At 43.6% G+C, this 16,472-nt stretch overlaps 1 protein-coding gene across 3 annotated transcripts in view; it reads left to right on the top strand.

Annotated features, from left to right (window-relative positions):
* PRKCA (protein kinase C alpha) overlaps positions 1–16,472 on the top strand; it is a 376,298-nt gene that overhangs the window by 246,450 nt on the left and 113,376 nt on the right. For all 3 annotated transcript variants that reach the window (XM_019732863.3, XM_088802330.1, XM_088802331.1), the window contains one exon: positions 15,545–15,656. In XM_019732863.3, the coding sequence (XP_019588422.1) occupies positions 15,545–15,656 (112 nt within the window). The remainder of the gene's footprint in view (positions 1–15,544; positions 15,657–16,472) is intronic.

Below are 16,472 nucleotides of genomic sequence, written 5' to 3'. Positions count from 1 at the left end.
ATGCTTCATTGAAGGAGAAAAATGCACTTTTCAGGAGGACAGATACCCATAGCTGATCTGGTGTTTGTGTTCATCTGTTTCCTTAGAAAAAAATGTCATAGAAACCTCAGGGGACCACAAGGATAAGAACTAATGTGATCTGGAAAATCGCATTTGAAGCAATGCGCTTGGTTGTGTCAGAATAACTTCTGATCCTCAGATGTGTTTGCAGGGATAAACTTTAGCAGGGATTTGCAACTAAATTCAGAGTCCATATTAAAAAACGCATCTTTAAAAAAAAGAAAGAAAAGAAAACGTTTAATAACAATAGAAACAACAGCCTGCCTGCAGACTTCTCATGAATAGTGAGTTGTTCGCAGTTAATTGCAGGCAAACAATGGCCGTCTCCATCTGTAATCTGAGAAATGAGATTAACAATAACAGAGGACAGATGATTACAAACAGATACATTTACAACCAAAATGTTAGCCTTGCAGAGCAGATCCCCGGCCCCTGAAGTTGACTCACTTCTGTTAATCAGTGCTCCAGGACAAAATAACAGTATGACCAAATAATTTTAAAGTGAGTTGTAATCAGAGTCGACTCATGATGATTCTCTTCCCTTAAGACTGCGGTTTTCATTTGAATCTGGGAAACTGGCATCCCCAGAAAATAAAATGTCAGAGGAACACTGGTCAGGTGATTAGCTCAATAAACTGGAGAGGACTGACCTTTCCCAGGAAACTGTTGATTTGTGAGAAAGTTTAATGCCAAGGCTAGAACCACAGGCCCTATTGCCTATCACCCTTCTCTCCCCGTTTCCTGAAAAACAGACATTAAATCAGTTGTTCTTTCCTATTTTGTACTGGAAGAAAACCAGTACACACCTCCTTCTCGCCACACCTCCCTGTTTTTGGATACGAGAAGCTGAAGCACTCGGTCTTCTCACCAGAAAGCCTATGGCATCACTGTTAGCAGCATAAATTCACAAGTGAAATCAGCTCAGCATTCTCGGATTTTCCTAAATGGGTAATAATGCAATTATCAATTATTCCAGCCTTAAATATGGACCTTAGCTAGAATTTCTGGCCTAAACTTGAGGTAGGCTTTTCTGAGAAACAGATATAAATGTCAAAAGGTCCCATGTCTGTGTTTAGAGACCTTGGTAGGTCCCTTTGCCAAGTGCCTTCATGTAGTGGTGCATTGCCGGTGAAATGGCGGAAGGCCACAGCTCGGGTAAAAGCTCACTTGTCAGGATCCTCAGCAAAGCCGTGTGGAGCTCCCAGGAGGCGTAGGTATGGTCCCTGAGCTCTGAGTTTCCGTCCTCTGGGACGCAACAAGGAGTCGTGCGTTTGGCACCTGTTCATCCGCAGCCTGCTTCGTGCCAGGCCCTGTGCTGGGTCCTAGAGGCTCAGCCATGCTCAAGGCACACAAGGTCCCCTCTATTCGTAGAATTTACGTCTTAAAGAGAAAAAATACGGAACTTAAACGTGTAAAAACTAAATAAGAAAAATAATTTCAAATGACATGATGAGACTAAACAAATTCAGATCATGGAATACAGAGTATCTGGAGGGTTCCTGAGATGGGAGAGTCAAGGAAAACCTCTCAGGGCGTGAGGGGAGAGGGCTGAAGGCTGAGCTGAGAGCCGCGAATGGCAAGAGAGGCTTCTGTGTGAAGCGCTGGTTCCAGGCAGAGCGACAGCAAGCGCAAAGGCCCTGAGATGGAACAAATAAAGGATGTAGTCAGGCAACAGGTAAATGACAAAGATCCTTCATAAATATTTAGAAAATGGTAGTTGGGATGGGTACATGCTAGGAAGCAAAAGAGGGAAACTGTAGGAGGTGGCAGTCAGGGAAGGCTTCAGGGAGGAGGCAGCCTGAAGAGGGCCTTGAGGCATGTGTAGAACCTATGTTGAGAAGAAGCAGCGTTGCAAGAGGGCTTTTCCCAGTGGCGGAGGGAGGCCTGTGAGCAAAGACAAGACAAGCTCGTAGGGTGGGCAGTTGATGGCATCCTGTGGTGAAGAAGGAGCTTGGACAGTTAGATTGTGGCTGGACTGAGTAGGCTTGGGGAGCCACCAGAGGTTTTTGAGAAAGGGAGTGATGTGTGCCAGGCAGTGAATCATGAAAAGTCATCCGTTTGGGATGGACAGGGGAGTGGGGAGAAAAGCCCTCAGGAGACTAGATCTGTGGTTCTAAGGCCTGGCTCAGGGTAATAACGTGGGGAACCTTAGTGAAAGGCCCAGTTCAAGAGGGACGCCCAGCCACTGATTAACAGTCCAGCTCGTCCTGTTATCTGCAGAGCATCCAGACTGTCTCTCCCATCATGGTGCTTTTGAGGAGGAAAAAAAGGATCGTCGCCTTGAACACGCAAAGTGTCTCTGGGAAGGCTGTTCTAAATTTGTATTGTCCAACACAGTAACCACTCGTAACCCCTGTGTCTATTTCAACTTAAATGAAGTCAAAGTCAACGAAACTTTAAAAATTCGGTTCCTTAGTAGGAGTCACCACATTTCGAGTGCTCGGTATGTAGCCAGGGGTTAATGTATCTGGACAGTGCAGACGTAAGGCATTCCATCATTACAGAAAGTTCCACCAGGCAGTGGTGAACTGGGTCATGAATCTGCCTGACGAACAGGCCCTTTATCTTTCAATAGATCACGAGAAAGTCTCCCGTGGCGTTTTGTATCTTCCTTCCCTGTTGAAATTCCTATTTGTACAGATCATATGCACTTACGGATACCAATTAGATTTCTTTGTGAAAGTCCATTGGTTTGGCTGTCAAATGCTGTGGACTTGATAAAGAATAATAGAAAAATTACTTTCCAGAAGGAGCAGGATGTTTGAAGTGCAGGTATTGTAGAGGCTGAATAAAATTGCATCCTGATTTAGCTGCTTTAGAGCAGACTGTTGTTAACGAAGAGGGCCACCCGCTCTGCAGCACAAATCTGTCTGAACTGCCGATGACAGCAGTTTCCTCTCTGCTCTAGTGTGACAGTCTTTCAAACTCTTTTGACTCGCCTCCCGTGATGTCATTCTGTTCCCCTCTAGTGGAATCAAAGGGTATCTGTTTTTCTATGCTAGCTTGGACATATTTGCAATAGTAGGAATAGAAATCGAGAGATAGTAAAGATGGAAGACGCTGTTATCATTCATTTCCATTTCGTGGTAGGCTGCTGCTTTATGTTTTATGTGTTCTCCTGTTCTCAGAGGAAAGGCGCCTTCTGCTCCATGTCCATTTGAGTTCCTTGAAACAAGTGAGTTTGGGCTTCTCCACTGTACATCACGTTCATCCTGATACTAGAATGAGCCTTCTTGCCCAAAATATTACTACATCTGCCGTTGGGTCAACATCTAGCAGAGTCGGACCCATCGGTTGAGTCAGAGGCCTGTGTTGAGATCCTGCTTTAACCATTTACCAGCCATGGATCTTGCTTCAATCATTTACTTTCCTGAGCCCCCGTTTTTCATCGTCTTTACACGGGAGACTGTCTGTCTCTGACCCTCCATGGCCATCTCACAAGGTAAAAGGATATGATGCAAGCCCTTTGAGAACTAAGCTGGTGTCTGCACGTTTACCTGACCCCCTCCCGCCCCACCCGCCACACAGCAGCGTCCTATTAGAAAGGATGGATAAACGGGTAAACTGAAATTTGTTTCCCAACCCTCTGCTTACAGGTAGAGTACTGTGGGGGTCAGGGACTGCCTTGAACTTGGTTACAGCGACCCCCAGGCTGCCATTTGGTTTGGTTATGCTTCCCCTTTTCTTTTAAATGTTGACTTTTTCTAAGGTTAAGCCAGTTAATGGAAAAAAGAGTTTTTTGTAAACTAGTACAATCACAGTGTTACACTCCCTCCTCCTCCTGTTCCAGGCACCATGTCATGGCCCCCCTGCAGAGGGACAGGAGCAAGCACGAAAGACAAAACACTCGTAGGGGCGAACAGCACTGAGTTTCTGCCTTCACTGTAACACAGCAGTTTGCTACAGGGAGAAATATTAGCATGTTCTGAGTGATAGTTTCATTAATTTTGTTTTACTTAAAAAAAAAAAAACTGAGATAAATTTCAAAGGTGCGTAGTAGTTTTCTGCCCTCCTAGGGCAAATTCAGTTTCGTGTTGTTTTTTCTTTAATAAGTGCTGAGCAGATCATGCCAGTGGTTTAAGGTGAAGGATTGGCCGTGTCTGGTGCAGCCCTGAGGAATATCTGAACAAGCACTATTCTGGTTGTTCTCTAGATTGAGCTCTGCGAGGCTTTGCCTGGGATGCATTTAAAGTCACAGTTGGAGGAAGGTGCATTGCTGTTAGCGCCTATTGTTTCAAAAAGAGAGAAAGAAAGGAATGCATCCGTTTGGCACGCGTGCATGCTCTAGACCTCCGGCACACAGCACGCAAATGCAGAGATGCTTGGACAAAAATGTGAAAGCAGAGTGCAGAGTTTGCATAACAGACGGATGCTAAAGGACCCTACGCCTGTACCTGTGACAGTGCTTTTCATGAGTGAAGGCCCAGGGGGAAGAGTCTTTTACCCAGTCACATCGATAAAACCGAACCCAGATTTCATAGCAGGCTAGAAATAGAGGTTTCTTTTTCTTTCTTTCTTTTTTTTTTTTTAATTCGTAAGATGTTCTGCTGCTTTATGGTTTCAGACCAGCCATCCTTAACTGACAAATGGTTGGAGCTTTGCTATAAAAAAAAAAAAGAACCTTCACTGTTTCTCAGTGCCTAGTTTTAGAAAAGGAATGGAAAGATATCAGGAGAGAGAACTGTAAATTATTGAGGACGGGAGCTGCATGCAGTTGGAGGGAAGAAAACGTCAGCCATCATTGTGTGGAGGCTCTCAGCAGTCATTGAGCAGATGGGACAAGCCTAGTTTAAGGACAAATGCATGCCTGCACCTAAAAAAAATCAAGTGCAAACCAAGAGTTCCATGTCACATTTTAGCCAAGACATTAAACTGGTTGCTTGTACATTTATCCAGGAGGCTCAGCAACTATCCAACACAACCACAGTGGCTTGATCAAAAACAGACCCCTGGCTTATAATGGATGGATTGCTTTTAAATTTAATGTTTTATGTCATTCTGTTGGCCCAAGATTTCCACTTCTGGCTTTTATCCTGAGGAGGTGATAAGACACATGCACAATGTGTGTTCACAGACACTTGAGTTAGTGTTGTTTATAATAATGTAACTGGAAATAAGTGAAATGTCCAGGAACTGGGGATCCGTTCAATCAATTAGGGTACATCCACATGACGAAATATCATACAGTAAAATGTGATGCTGCTTTATATTTAACGGCCTGGAAAGATGTGTAAATGAACTGTTTAGTTAAAAAAGAAAAAGAAAATTTAAATACCCAGTCATTTATTATGACTCCTAAGAAAACATACGTGTACTCCCACATCTTTCTTGAATGAAACATACCAAAAAAGAAAGATACAAATATGATTTTATCTATATACATGAACATGTGAATAAACAATTGAAAATTAATAACAAATGACTGAAATAATTAATATTTTACTGTAAACTGCACATTTAAAAAAAACAAAACTTGAATTCATGTTGTCTGAAAAAACTGTTGGCCATCAGGAAGTATCTCTTAACATAGCTAAGAGGGGTTGCTGTTTGGGAAATATTTATTCAGGGAAATGAGCTATCTGGATAAGGAATCAGAAAGACCTAAAGAAAGAAAAAGAACCCTGCCCCCTGTAGACTTTGCAGTCAGTAAAGAGACAGGGGACACACCTTCTGTCTCCTCTGTTGTGTTTAATCAGTTGAACAAATACCAGCTGCTGGAGAATCTTCCAACATTATAGGGAGGCATAAAAATCAGCCTTCTTGCAAATAATGTTATACGTTTTCAAGGCCACGACAAAAATAAGTGCAGCATCTCGGGCATCTTGCGTACCTACTACCAAATGTTAGGCTTCAAAATTTGTCCCACACCATCTCAGAACGTCAGGCAGGGTTCCTCACATGAACGACACCCCAATTCTGTCTCGACTGAATTAAACAAAGATGTTGGGATCTCGGAGGCTCTTGAATAAATATGTTTCCATTTATCTCTCTGATTTGTTCTTAGACAGTCACGTAAACTCAGCCTTGGATTTTTCTTTTTTTTTTTTTTTTTGAGACAAATAACTTTGATCAGGGCTGGCAGGGGCTCACATAATGAAGATACTTCTTGTACTTGAATTTTATTTTCCTTTCAAACTATGGCATTGGACCTAACCATATCTTTAGCTCAAGCCTTATTTGGTGCTAAAATAATTTGCTATAAAATTTGTTTAATAGAGAATCGATCAGCGGTTGCCAGAGTTAGGACGGGGAGAGGGTGGGACTGTAGAGGACGGTACAGGAAGCGTCCTCGTGCTGATGGAGTTCTTCTGTCTCAGGACTGAATGTGATAAGATTTCCGAAAGCTGCACACGCAGGTGCACACTGAGGGCCTGCGAGAAGTGGTGAAATCCCAGTGGCATCGTACCAATGTCTGTGTCTGGATTTCGATCATGTTCTATGGTTTGGTACAACGCTATCAGTGGGAGGACGCTGGGTGAAGGGTCGCATGCGACTCTGTACTGTTTACAACTAGTACACCTAAAAGTATTTGAAAATCGAAACTTAAAACAAATGACATTTTTTAAATGTGAGATTTTACTGAAACGAGCTAATTAAAGTAATGAATTCACATTGCTGAGCAAAGAAACATCACATTTCAATGATTTTCTTTGGAGGAGTCAGTATGACTTGTAGGAAAAAGAAAAATAATGATTTATCCCTGAAACAAAACCTTTCATGAACTCCTGAATACCTGGTGTCAGTAAAGAAATAAAGGATTGTCTGGAAGGTTTTCTTACTGTCCCCACCGTTTGCATCGTCACCTATACGAGGGTGAACAATTCCACTCATGCCTCCCCGGGAGACGAGCTTGCCCCACCCAGAGTCAGGCTTGCCTTGTGACTTGCCTTCACGGGTGGTAAGTGAGGGGTGAGAAGCATGCCATTTGCAAGAGGCACTACCATCTTGCGTTGTTCACCTCCACCTCTTGCTTTCCTCTCTCTGAGAATGAGAATGAGGGTGTCCCAAATAGCCGTTGTCCCTTCATCCCTTGGTGACAGATGAGCAGGCATGTGCGCCTTCCCTGAAGCCCCTGACATATAACCTGAGTTAGAAATACATGTTTACCGTAGTAAGCCAATGAGACTTGGGGTGGGAGGGGGTCTTCTTTACTGCTTTGCTGCTAATCTCATAGTAAATCTAAAAGGTAGATGGTTTGTTTTTACATCACCAACTTCAAACCATATTCAGTTGAGCTTAAACCTACAAGCTTTCAAAGGTTAAGTTCTGACCCATTCTGTTGTTTTCATCAAATAATGTAAAATGCAATAGACTCGGAGTTTTCTGTGTGTCTTTGCAGATTATATGATTATTCAAAATGTTCACTGCCCCTTCTTGAGGAAAATTATAAACCCTCGCCCTGTTGACTTACAGCTTGGCCTTCTGTCTTGCTTTTACCAATGAAATGTGAGCAGAAATGGTGGCACCATTTCCAAGTAGGAGCCATTGAGTGATTCTGCCATTTCTTTGTCCTTTGCCATGAGAACTGGCAATATCCCAGATAGAAACTGCTCTCCCAGCTTGGTTCCCAGAGCGAACAGGGAGAAATAAATGTTTATTGGGGTAAGCCAGTGAAAGTCAGGAGTAATCTATGAGAAAGTGACTTGTTAACACAGTATAACCCAGCCTCTACCGAGTGGGACAGGACCTCCGCAACACCTATGGTATCTTCGTCACTGTGGAAACACCACCTGGCACATTGTAGGTGTACAGTAAAAAATTTTTGAGGTGAAATGAAGAAATTCAATAATTAACTAGGAAATAATAGGGCTTTGTGATTTGAACATTTGCACATATTAACCATTTTAATATCAGAATTTCATACTAAACCGTCAAAGGTTCTTTTGTAATTGATGTGACATTGATACATGTTAAGTTTATGTCTGGAGGTGAGGACAACATATAAAGCTTATTACAAGTGGGGAGATGTTGGTTATGATACATTATTGCTTTTAGTTACGATTTCAGTTGTATGGGTGGCTCATGGTGCCAAATATCTGCCTAGTGACCTCACATAGACACCTTCTCAGCAGATTGCTAGAGAAGCTGTAGACAAAGCACATTTATCACCAAATGTAGCAGTTGTGCCCCAATTCCATCAGCACGCGGGGCTTTCCCTCTAATGGCGTCTCATGAACCAGCTGAAATATAACCAGATATATTCAGGTGTGATTCATGGTAATTTGCATTACATAGGTACTGTATGAATTCTTTTTTTTTTAACTTCAGTCTTTCAGATAATATTTAAAGGCTCTTCTCACTGTCATCTCTGAAGCTAGTCTGTCCCCACACTTCTCTAGAGACATTTTACTTTCATATCTATCTGGAGAAAAGCTATATTATTGTTCTGGGTCCGGAAGTTCTATTTAACACTGTTTTTTACATAGATGTCGTTATATTTTATGTTTTATTCTGTGGCTTGCTCTTTTCATGAGACAGTATAGCTTAGAGATCTGTCCGTGTTGTTACAGAAAGTTGCAGCTCATTAGATTTAACTGCTACATAGTATTCCTTAGTATAAGTATGTTACGGTTTATGTAGCCATTGCCTTGCTGGTAGAGATTTATATAGAAGTTTATTTAGAGTTTCTGGATTCAAATTTAATGATTATATCATCTTACATAGTTTAGCAAAGGACCCATAAAAATCCTCCCAGTAGCAAAGCCTGATTTGACAAGTCAGTCCAACAGTAAAGGGGAATGTTATTCATGAGAATAAAAGAGGGTTACGTTGAGAACTAAAATTAACTGTCACCAGAAATGAAGTTCCTTAGTTGTTTCTTAGAACAGGTAACATCCAACAAGAGTAGCGTAATCAAAGGCCAGTGTGCTTCCCCAAGCCCGAATGAAGAGTCAGCCGAGCTGACTCAGCAGCCTGCGAAGGGCTGTGGGTGCCTAGCTCAGTATAAGAGACCCAAAGTGACAATTATAATGATACCCAAGTTCCATAAAATCACCTTGGTCATATGGTCTGGTTTTGGTAATATCCTCATGTTAACAATCATTTAAAGTAGGAATTTTTTCAATCATACAGTTAAAAAAAAAAAAAAAAAAACTTCCCAAGAAATATAAGATCACAGAAATGATGCCAGATTTGCCCTTGGGGCAATGTTTTTTGGTGTTGCTTGTGTAGTCAGCATGTGGGTGACATTTAGACCCAAGCATGGCTTACAAGCATGATTCATGAGAACACATCAGATGGTGAAAGCGGAGAATTTTCCTTGGTATTTAGAGGGAGCCACTTGAAGGAGCCACACTGCTCTGGGTGGTTGAGGAAGTTACACCGCAGGGCTTCTTCGCTCAGTTAACAGCAGTCTTTTCCAGAAACAAAGTCTGAACTCCAACCCTCAATGGCAGCTATTTTTGTCCCCTAAGAGAACCCCGTGGGGTTTTCCAGAGACATTCCAATACAAGTGGAAAACTCAAGCCAGGACGGCCTCCGGCAAACAGCCTGCCATTATTTTACTCATTGAATTAAAAGGGCATTCGAAGTGATGTCTGTTCAGGTTATTCGGATATCAACAACCTCATCAAATAGCATCCCTGAAAAACAGAAACGCATCACTGACTGCCTGCCTCCTGGTGACATGGATCTTTAAGCTCTCTAAATGTTTCCCACTGCACTTTGCTAGATTAGTCTCCATCCCTGAAGCCTGCAATTCCAACTTGCCTAGAATACACCTTCCAGATGGTTATAGGTAATATTATACAAGAAGACATCTAGGAAATGTAAGGCCCAATCAGCATCAAAATTTGGTGCAGTATAGATCCATGGGTTTATTTTTAACACCTTACAAAATGATGGTGGTGGAGGTGGTAGGGCTGATGAGAAAGACTTTGAAAAAGTCCTGGTAGAAGTGCTGAGAAATGTTTCCAAGGAAGGCTAATTAAGTTGCTATATTATAAAACTAGGCTATGAGAAACAGACTAGCAGATAGCAGATGCTTTCAATAGAACTTGAAATTTTCATTTGTGTGTGTTTTTTTCCCTAAGAGGTCCAGATTTAGATTTGTGAGTTAGACCTCATTTGTGCCTATGAAAATTGGTTTAGTCAAAAACTGTTTTTTCTCCCCCAACCGTGTATATGATAGAAGTGTCTGAGCTGAATGTTTTTCACTTTCGTTATAATATAATGTCAGGCTTGTCACATATGACAGCAGGTTTCATGCTCCACTTAATAAGAGGTTGCCAACGCCTAGAGAAGTAAGAAGTTAGATTTACATGACTTGCACTAAATGGGAAAATGTTGCTAACTTGGTAATTGTGACGACTTGGTGAATACTAGATACTTCTTTGTGGCACTAGGTACGACCAAACTCAACGTATGCGGGATAACTTGATCTAGAAGCTTCAGGTGAACTGTGATAAAAGTATGCTTTGCTAAAGGTTTAGCAGTTCCTTTCGCATGCATTTACTGCAAGTCCACCATGTATAAAAGAAAGTGATTTTAGAGGATGCTAAGACGGTTTTCTGTGTTCGGGTGGCTTTGCAGTCCCAAAGGAATCTATTATGCTACTTTTTCATGTTTTCTTTGGTTTCCAGGAAGCTTGGAGATCAAGTTAATACTTAAAACTTAGTTGTTAGCCTTGTTCTGGCCCAGTTGCTAATTCAGCAATATGCTTTAGGAACTCTGTTTTAGACTGTGGTGTGTGTCGTGTGTGTGTGTGTCATGTGTGTGTGTGTGTGTGTGTGAAATGAAAGAGGAGGTAGACAGAGTAATAACTATCTTAAGTGGCAAAATGTGTACGTGGTACATAAAAGACAAAAATAACATTCTCTGGAAGGTCGGAGGAAAGAGAAGAATCGTATCTGGCACTGACGTCTGGAGAGGCATCATGGGAGGAGGAAGCAGCCTTCGTTATTGCCTTCTTAGGCATTTCCGCAGGTGGAGCCGGGGCATAAGATGGCAATGCCAGGTAGAGGGAACGCCCAACGCAAGAGGAGAGAAGCCTGGGTGCTACCTGGGGGCCACCCAAGTAAAGAATTGGATGTCATGAAACTTTCCTAACAACTGTTACCCCAATAAACTTTAGTTAAAAGAAAAAGAATGCGATGTCAAGGTTTATAGATGTAGGAACGAATCCAGAGACCCCGACCATCAAGAGCTGCCTCTCACAAGCTGAGGACAATGGGCCTTGGACATATGGACACCATAGACTCAACTTCTCTCCATCCACCTGCCTCCCTGACCACACACAGCCTCCCATGAACCCCACAGCAGTCCTGGTGTGTATGAGTCACGTGGCACCTGTCCCGAAAACTACTCTGGAGCCAGTGGGGGACAGCTCATGTCTCGGTGTCCTGTAGTTTGTCTAGTCTTACTATCAGGTTGCAGGTGTCACCAGGAAACCCGTAACTTACACGTCTTGCACTGTCCACTGACCCCTAACCAGCACCATGCTTTGGGTAAGCACTCAGTCTTTTGGTTTTGGTTTTGAAAAACTGACCAGAGAGTTTTGGAAACAGCACGTGGTTCCTTTACGTAGTGAGCAGCATTCTGACTCCACTTTTCAGACAGATCTGTGAAGACTCATCCTCCCATGACCCCTTCACAAGAGATCCAGTCGGTTATATATTTGATGAACAAGCCACACACGGCTTCTTGGTGCAGTTCTGCCTGAATGAGCATTCCCAGCAAATACTACTGTGTTCCCCACACTCAGTAAACAGTGTACTTCAACCATACGCTGTACAATAAAAATACGTGCACTGGAATTCTGCGTGTAAGATCTAGTGACCCTGTGGAGTCTGACATTTCATTAATGGGGCTGCAGCGGTGCCAGTGTCCTGGTTTTGCTAATGTCCGATGGTTATATAAGATGTTACCACTGGGGAAAGCTGGTGAAGAGTCTATGAGAACAGTCAGTACTGTTTTTGCAAATTTTTGAGTCTTAAATTATTTCAAGTAAAAATAAAAAGTTTGTTTTCTTTCTAAAAACAAGACAATCAGAGAGAGCATCTAGTCCAGTTGCTTTCAAGCTTTTATTTTAGCAGCGCCCCCCCCCCCTTGCCGTCTCCCTCTCCGATCCTCAGCAGCTCCCAGGCACCTCCTGACAACATTAGGGCTCCGGGCAGTACCACTTTAAAGATGCCGATCCGATCCAACGCCTTCAGGTTCCGGATGAGGACATCGGGACCCAAAGTAGTGAAGGCACTGCTATTTCGTGACTCTCGATAGGAACCCAGACCCTGGGAGCTGTTTAGTACAGTTGCTCTCTGCAGATCACTGTAAGTCACAGCTCGTTACCTAACACCGACGTTCTTTTGTCTGGCTAGGTGACATTAATTAGACTGGAAGGGAGTTTTTCTGCTTCTGCGTTCCGTTTCTGGTGTGTGGGAGGCGTACCCGTCTATTTGGTCCAGGCCGTGCATAGGCCAGTTGGGCGGGCAGGTGGTTTCCCAATTTACCACTCGGCTTGGGGTGTTTGCCTTGGAAGGCCAGTCTCAGGCAGAGGGCAGGAGCTCAGGACCCACAGAAAGTCCCCTGGCTTCTTGCCGCTTTGACTTTGGCTCCAATCACTGGTGAGGACTGAGGCTCACTGGCATTCTGCCTCCTTCCCATTCGGGCCTATGTCACTGAAGTATCCTGAAGTGAAGGAAAGCTTAGACACCCTGGTTTACTTCCAAGGATAATATAATTGTAGTCGTCTTCTCTCGGCTTTGTGTAGGCATTGTCAGGTTGCCCTTTCTTATATGTTCCCTAAGTTAAGCCTCACCCCAGACTGTGACATAGGCAGGCTGGTTTTATTTCTGCTTTCTAAGCAACTGACATGACTTTTCTGAGGTCCCTGAGTCTGTAGGAACACAGGTCTCCAGGACCGGGTAGGTAAATGCTCTGTTTCCTGGAGAGATCTTGGTTACTGTAAAGTACCCATCGAAAAGTGGTGGTCAGCGAGCCGGTGCTGTGATGCTGGTTGTCATTATCACAGGCACGGTCCTTGGCAACTCGTGGTTTGGAAGTGTGATGCCTCCGAGACTTGGTCATTCTCCAGACTTCCACAGGAAATGGAAGCAGTGGTTTCCTCTCTCCCTATATCTTCAAACAGTTAGAGCTTGAAGGACCCATGTGGGGGTTGGATGAGTAAGACTTGGATTTTCTTGAAAAGTGAAGCAGGTTACCCATGTGCCATATCAACAGAGATCAGTGTGACAACTAGCTGGCAGGACAGCTGCCCCGGGGCTGCCTGGCACGCCTGGGCCCCGGAGGGCTGCGTGTCAGCTGCCGCGCTTGATTAGTTAGCATCAGTTGTTGATGCCTGGCTTCTGCAGGGAAAACTGGCTGTGTCCTTTCCCCTGGCACCCTTTGCCCTCCACATGGTAGCACAGCACCTGTGCTGTCCTCGTGGGAACTTTCCATCGATGCCGCCATGGGCCTATTCCCTTGACATTCTCTGCCTAACGTCCTGGGTTTGGGGGAAATTCAGTGGGCTGCTTGAAGAGTGGAAGGAAGGTTCAGCTCATACGCGATACCATAGTCACAGCTACTACTTAGGAGAAGAGGCATCTCCCAAGAAAGGAGTTGAGTTTTCACAGCCTAAGAGACGCTGAGAAAGTAAAGACGCCTCAAGAATATTGTCAAGTGTCTACATTTGCACGTACCTTGCACTTGTGAAGCACTTACTAAACATTTATTGGGGACCTTCTGAAGTGGTGGGTCTCAGTCTTCAGCATGCGTGACAACATCAGGGCCGCCTGCAGGACATGTCCCATCACAGACCTTGAGGCCTCTCCTGCAGAGTTCCTGATTCAGTTGGTGTGGGCGGGGGCTAAAGAATTTCATTTCTAGCAAGTTCCAGGTGATGGGGTTGCTGTGTAGGGACCATACTTTGAACACTATGGTCATAAAGCAGAGATTGGCAGACCTTTTCCGAAAGGGCCAGGTAGTACATATTTTAGGCTTTGTGGGCCTTGCAGGCTCTGTCATGACTACTCAACTCAGCCATTGTAGCCACAGAAAATATGTAAAGGAATGAGCATGGCTGTGTTCCAATAAAACTTTATTTACAAAACAGGCGGTGTCCTCATGTCAAAAAAAAATTGTGTTGCAAATACAAAATAAATAAATAAAAATAAAAACATGTTAAGACCAGAGCCTCATTCTGAGTGACTTTCTGAAAGCTCTTAGATGGAAATCAGTGTTAAAGACGCAGATATTGGTCAGATTCCGTGGCGGGTATTCACCGACTGTGTGACTTTAAAGGACACTAACAGCTCCGTAAAAGGAGGATAGTAATTACACAGTGAAAAAAGTTGAGGGAATTGCTGACATTTATCAAGTGTAGGTGGAGCTTACTTACATGAGTGTTTGATTTACTGTTTTTTATATTATTCCACATGATTGAAATGTTCCAGGATTTCAGAATTTAAAAAGGAAGCATAATTCATTGGCGTGTATGTGGCTTAGATTTTAGGTTCCAACCAAAACATCAACTGCCTTTATAAAGTCAAAATCACCTTGGGAATTCCCTCAAATCACCGGCACCTGGGCTGCTTTCCATGGATTATCCCATCTCAGCCCTTGACTAAGAATGACTTGCTCTGTCTTCGTCACAACTATGTGAGACAGGTGCTAGTAATGCCCTAGTTTATAGATGAGGCAAAAGGACAAATCCTTTGTCCAAGGTCACGCTTCTGGGAAGTAGAAGAACTCGGCTTTGAACCCAGGCAGTCTGACTCCAGGGGCCATGATCTTATTACTGTGGTGTGTGCTACATATAATGTTTACTTCTCTATAATCTATCTGTGGATTGAGGAACAAGAGCACTGCTTGAAAATAAGCTGCGTCGTTGTACCTTCCGTAACGTGCGTGGTAGCAGGGGGCTACGGCACATGTGCTTTCAGTGCATTTCCAATTCTCACCTGATTATGCCGGAGTTTCCCCGTGCAAATGCACAGAATGCTTTGGAAATAGCACCACAGCAGGAAGACATCCGTGGCCGTGTGGGGGCATCCCCACTCTTACAATATATTAATATATGGTGTTTCTGGAAACCTTGCCCAAAGGGAGATCGCCCAGTCTCAGTTCAGCTTCACAAACACACCCTGATTTTGTGCCTACTGTGCGCTGCAGCCTGAGCTGGGCACGGGGGGTACAGACGTAGGGCGGTGTCTGAAACACCGTGCTTGCCCTCAAGCACGTTGATGACTATAGGTCCAGAAGGGATAACTTTGGTGGAAACCCTGGTGTGTGCAAATTACATGCTGTACAGAGAAGAAACATGGCTGATTACACGTTACATGGCATAGAATGGGCAGCCTAATAAAATGTGATGTGGCAGAATCCCTACCACCCACGGCATGACCCGCGAGAACAGTGCATAGTCTGGTTCCATTGACGCTTGACATGGGAATGGGGAGTGGTGGGGCCTGAGTGAGTAAGCTTGGCTTAGTCCTAAAATGTGGTCCTCTTATGACTGGAATGAGTACTGTGCTGTTTCTCCCCACAGGACCCCAGGAGCAAGCACAAGTTTAAAATCCACACTTATGGAAGCCCCACGTTCTGTGATCACTGTGGATCATTGCTGTACGGACTTATTCATCAAGGGATGAAATGTGACAGTAAGTATGTGTTTTTTTGTCTTCCAGTAGATGGCAAGGCTCTAACGCATATGCCCAGGGCTTGCCGGACACTTCAGGTTCGGTAACTTCTCATCAATAACGAGAATTCATTCAGATACGTAGCAGACCGATGAACTGTAGGATTTCTCCACCATCAAAGTTCTCGTTTATTAAACTACTTAATTGCCTAATTATGAATCAAAAACAGTACCCAATTTATGAGGAAATTGGTGCTGTCACATTTTTTCGTGGTAGAAATCTTCAATCACTGTAAATGCAGGCTTGTCAAACCCCGAAGCAAGTGCTATGTGTTGAAAGAAGACTCTGCACCTGCAGATTCCCACATGGGGTGGGTTTCCAAACAAGCTAAGCAGCCATAGTCATTCTCCAGTTCTGTCTCTAACTAGCGGGTGGACTGCAGAAAAATCCAGGAGGCTCTCCTTAACCGAAACCACAATGCACATCAAAGCCAGGATGCATCTTACTTAAGTTCACTCACCCTGTATGTCCACGGACAGATCAGATTTAATCAGTCCCGTTAGAGAGGAAATCACCGCAGACCCTGACGAGGGAGGCACCAGCCCTTCCAGTCTCCTTTTCTGTTCTCTATGTATCTCCATCCGCTAGCAGGAGGAAAGAAAAACAACTGTGGAAATTCTTTGCTTTGGTAATTCTTATATTTTGAGACTCCCCAGGCTATGTATTTGCTTAAATAGAAGTTTATACTTTCAGGACATGAAAGGTAATTACTGAGTCTGTTTTTCTAGTAGACAAGGAAGCATTATGGAAATACCAACCTGTTGTCACTCATTAAGG

Source organism: Rhinolophus sinicus, chromosome 12 (genome assembly GCF_057876585.1).
Source record: "Rhinolophus sinicus isolate RSI-liver-muscle chromosome 12, RSI-T2T, whole genome shotgun sequence".
Classification (NCBI taxonomy): Eukaryota; Metazoa; Chordata; class Mammalia; order Chiroptera; family Rhinolophidae; genus Rhinolophus; species Rhinolophus sinicus.
This window is presented reverse-complemented; position numbering and strand designations above follow the sequence as displayed.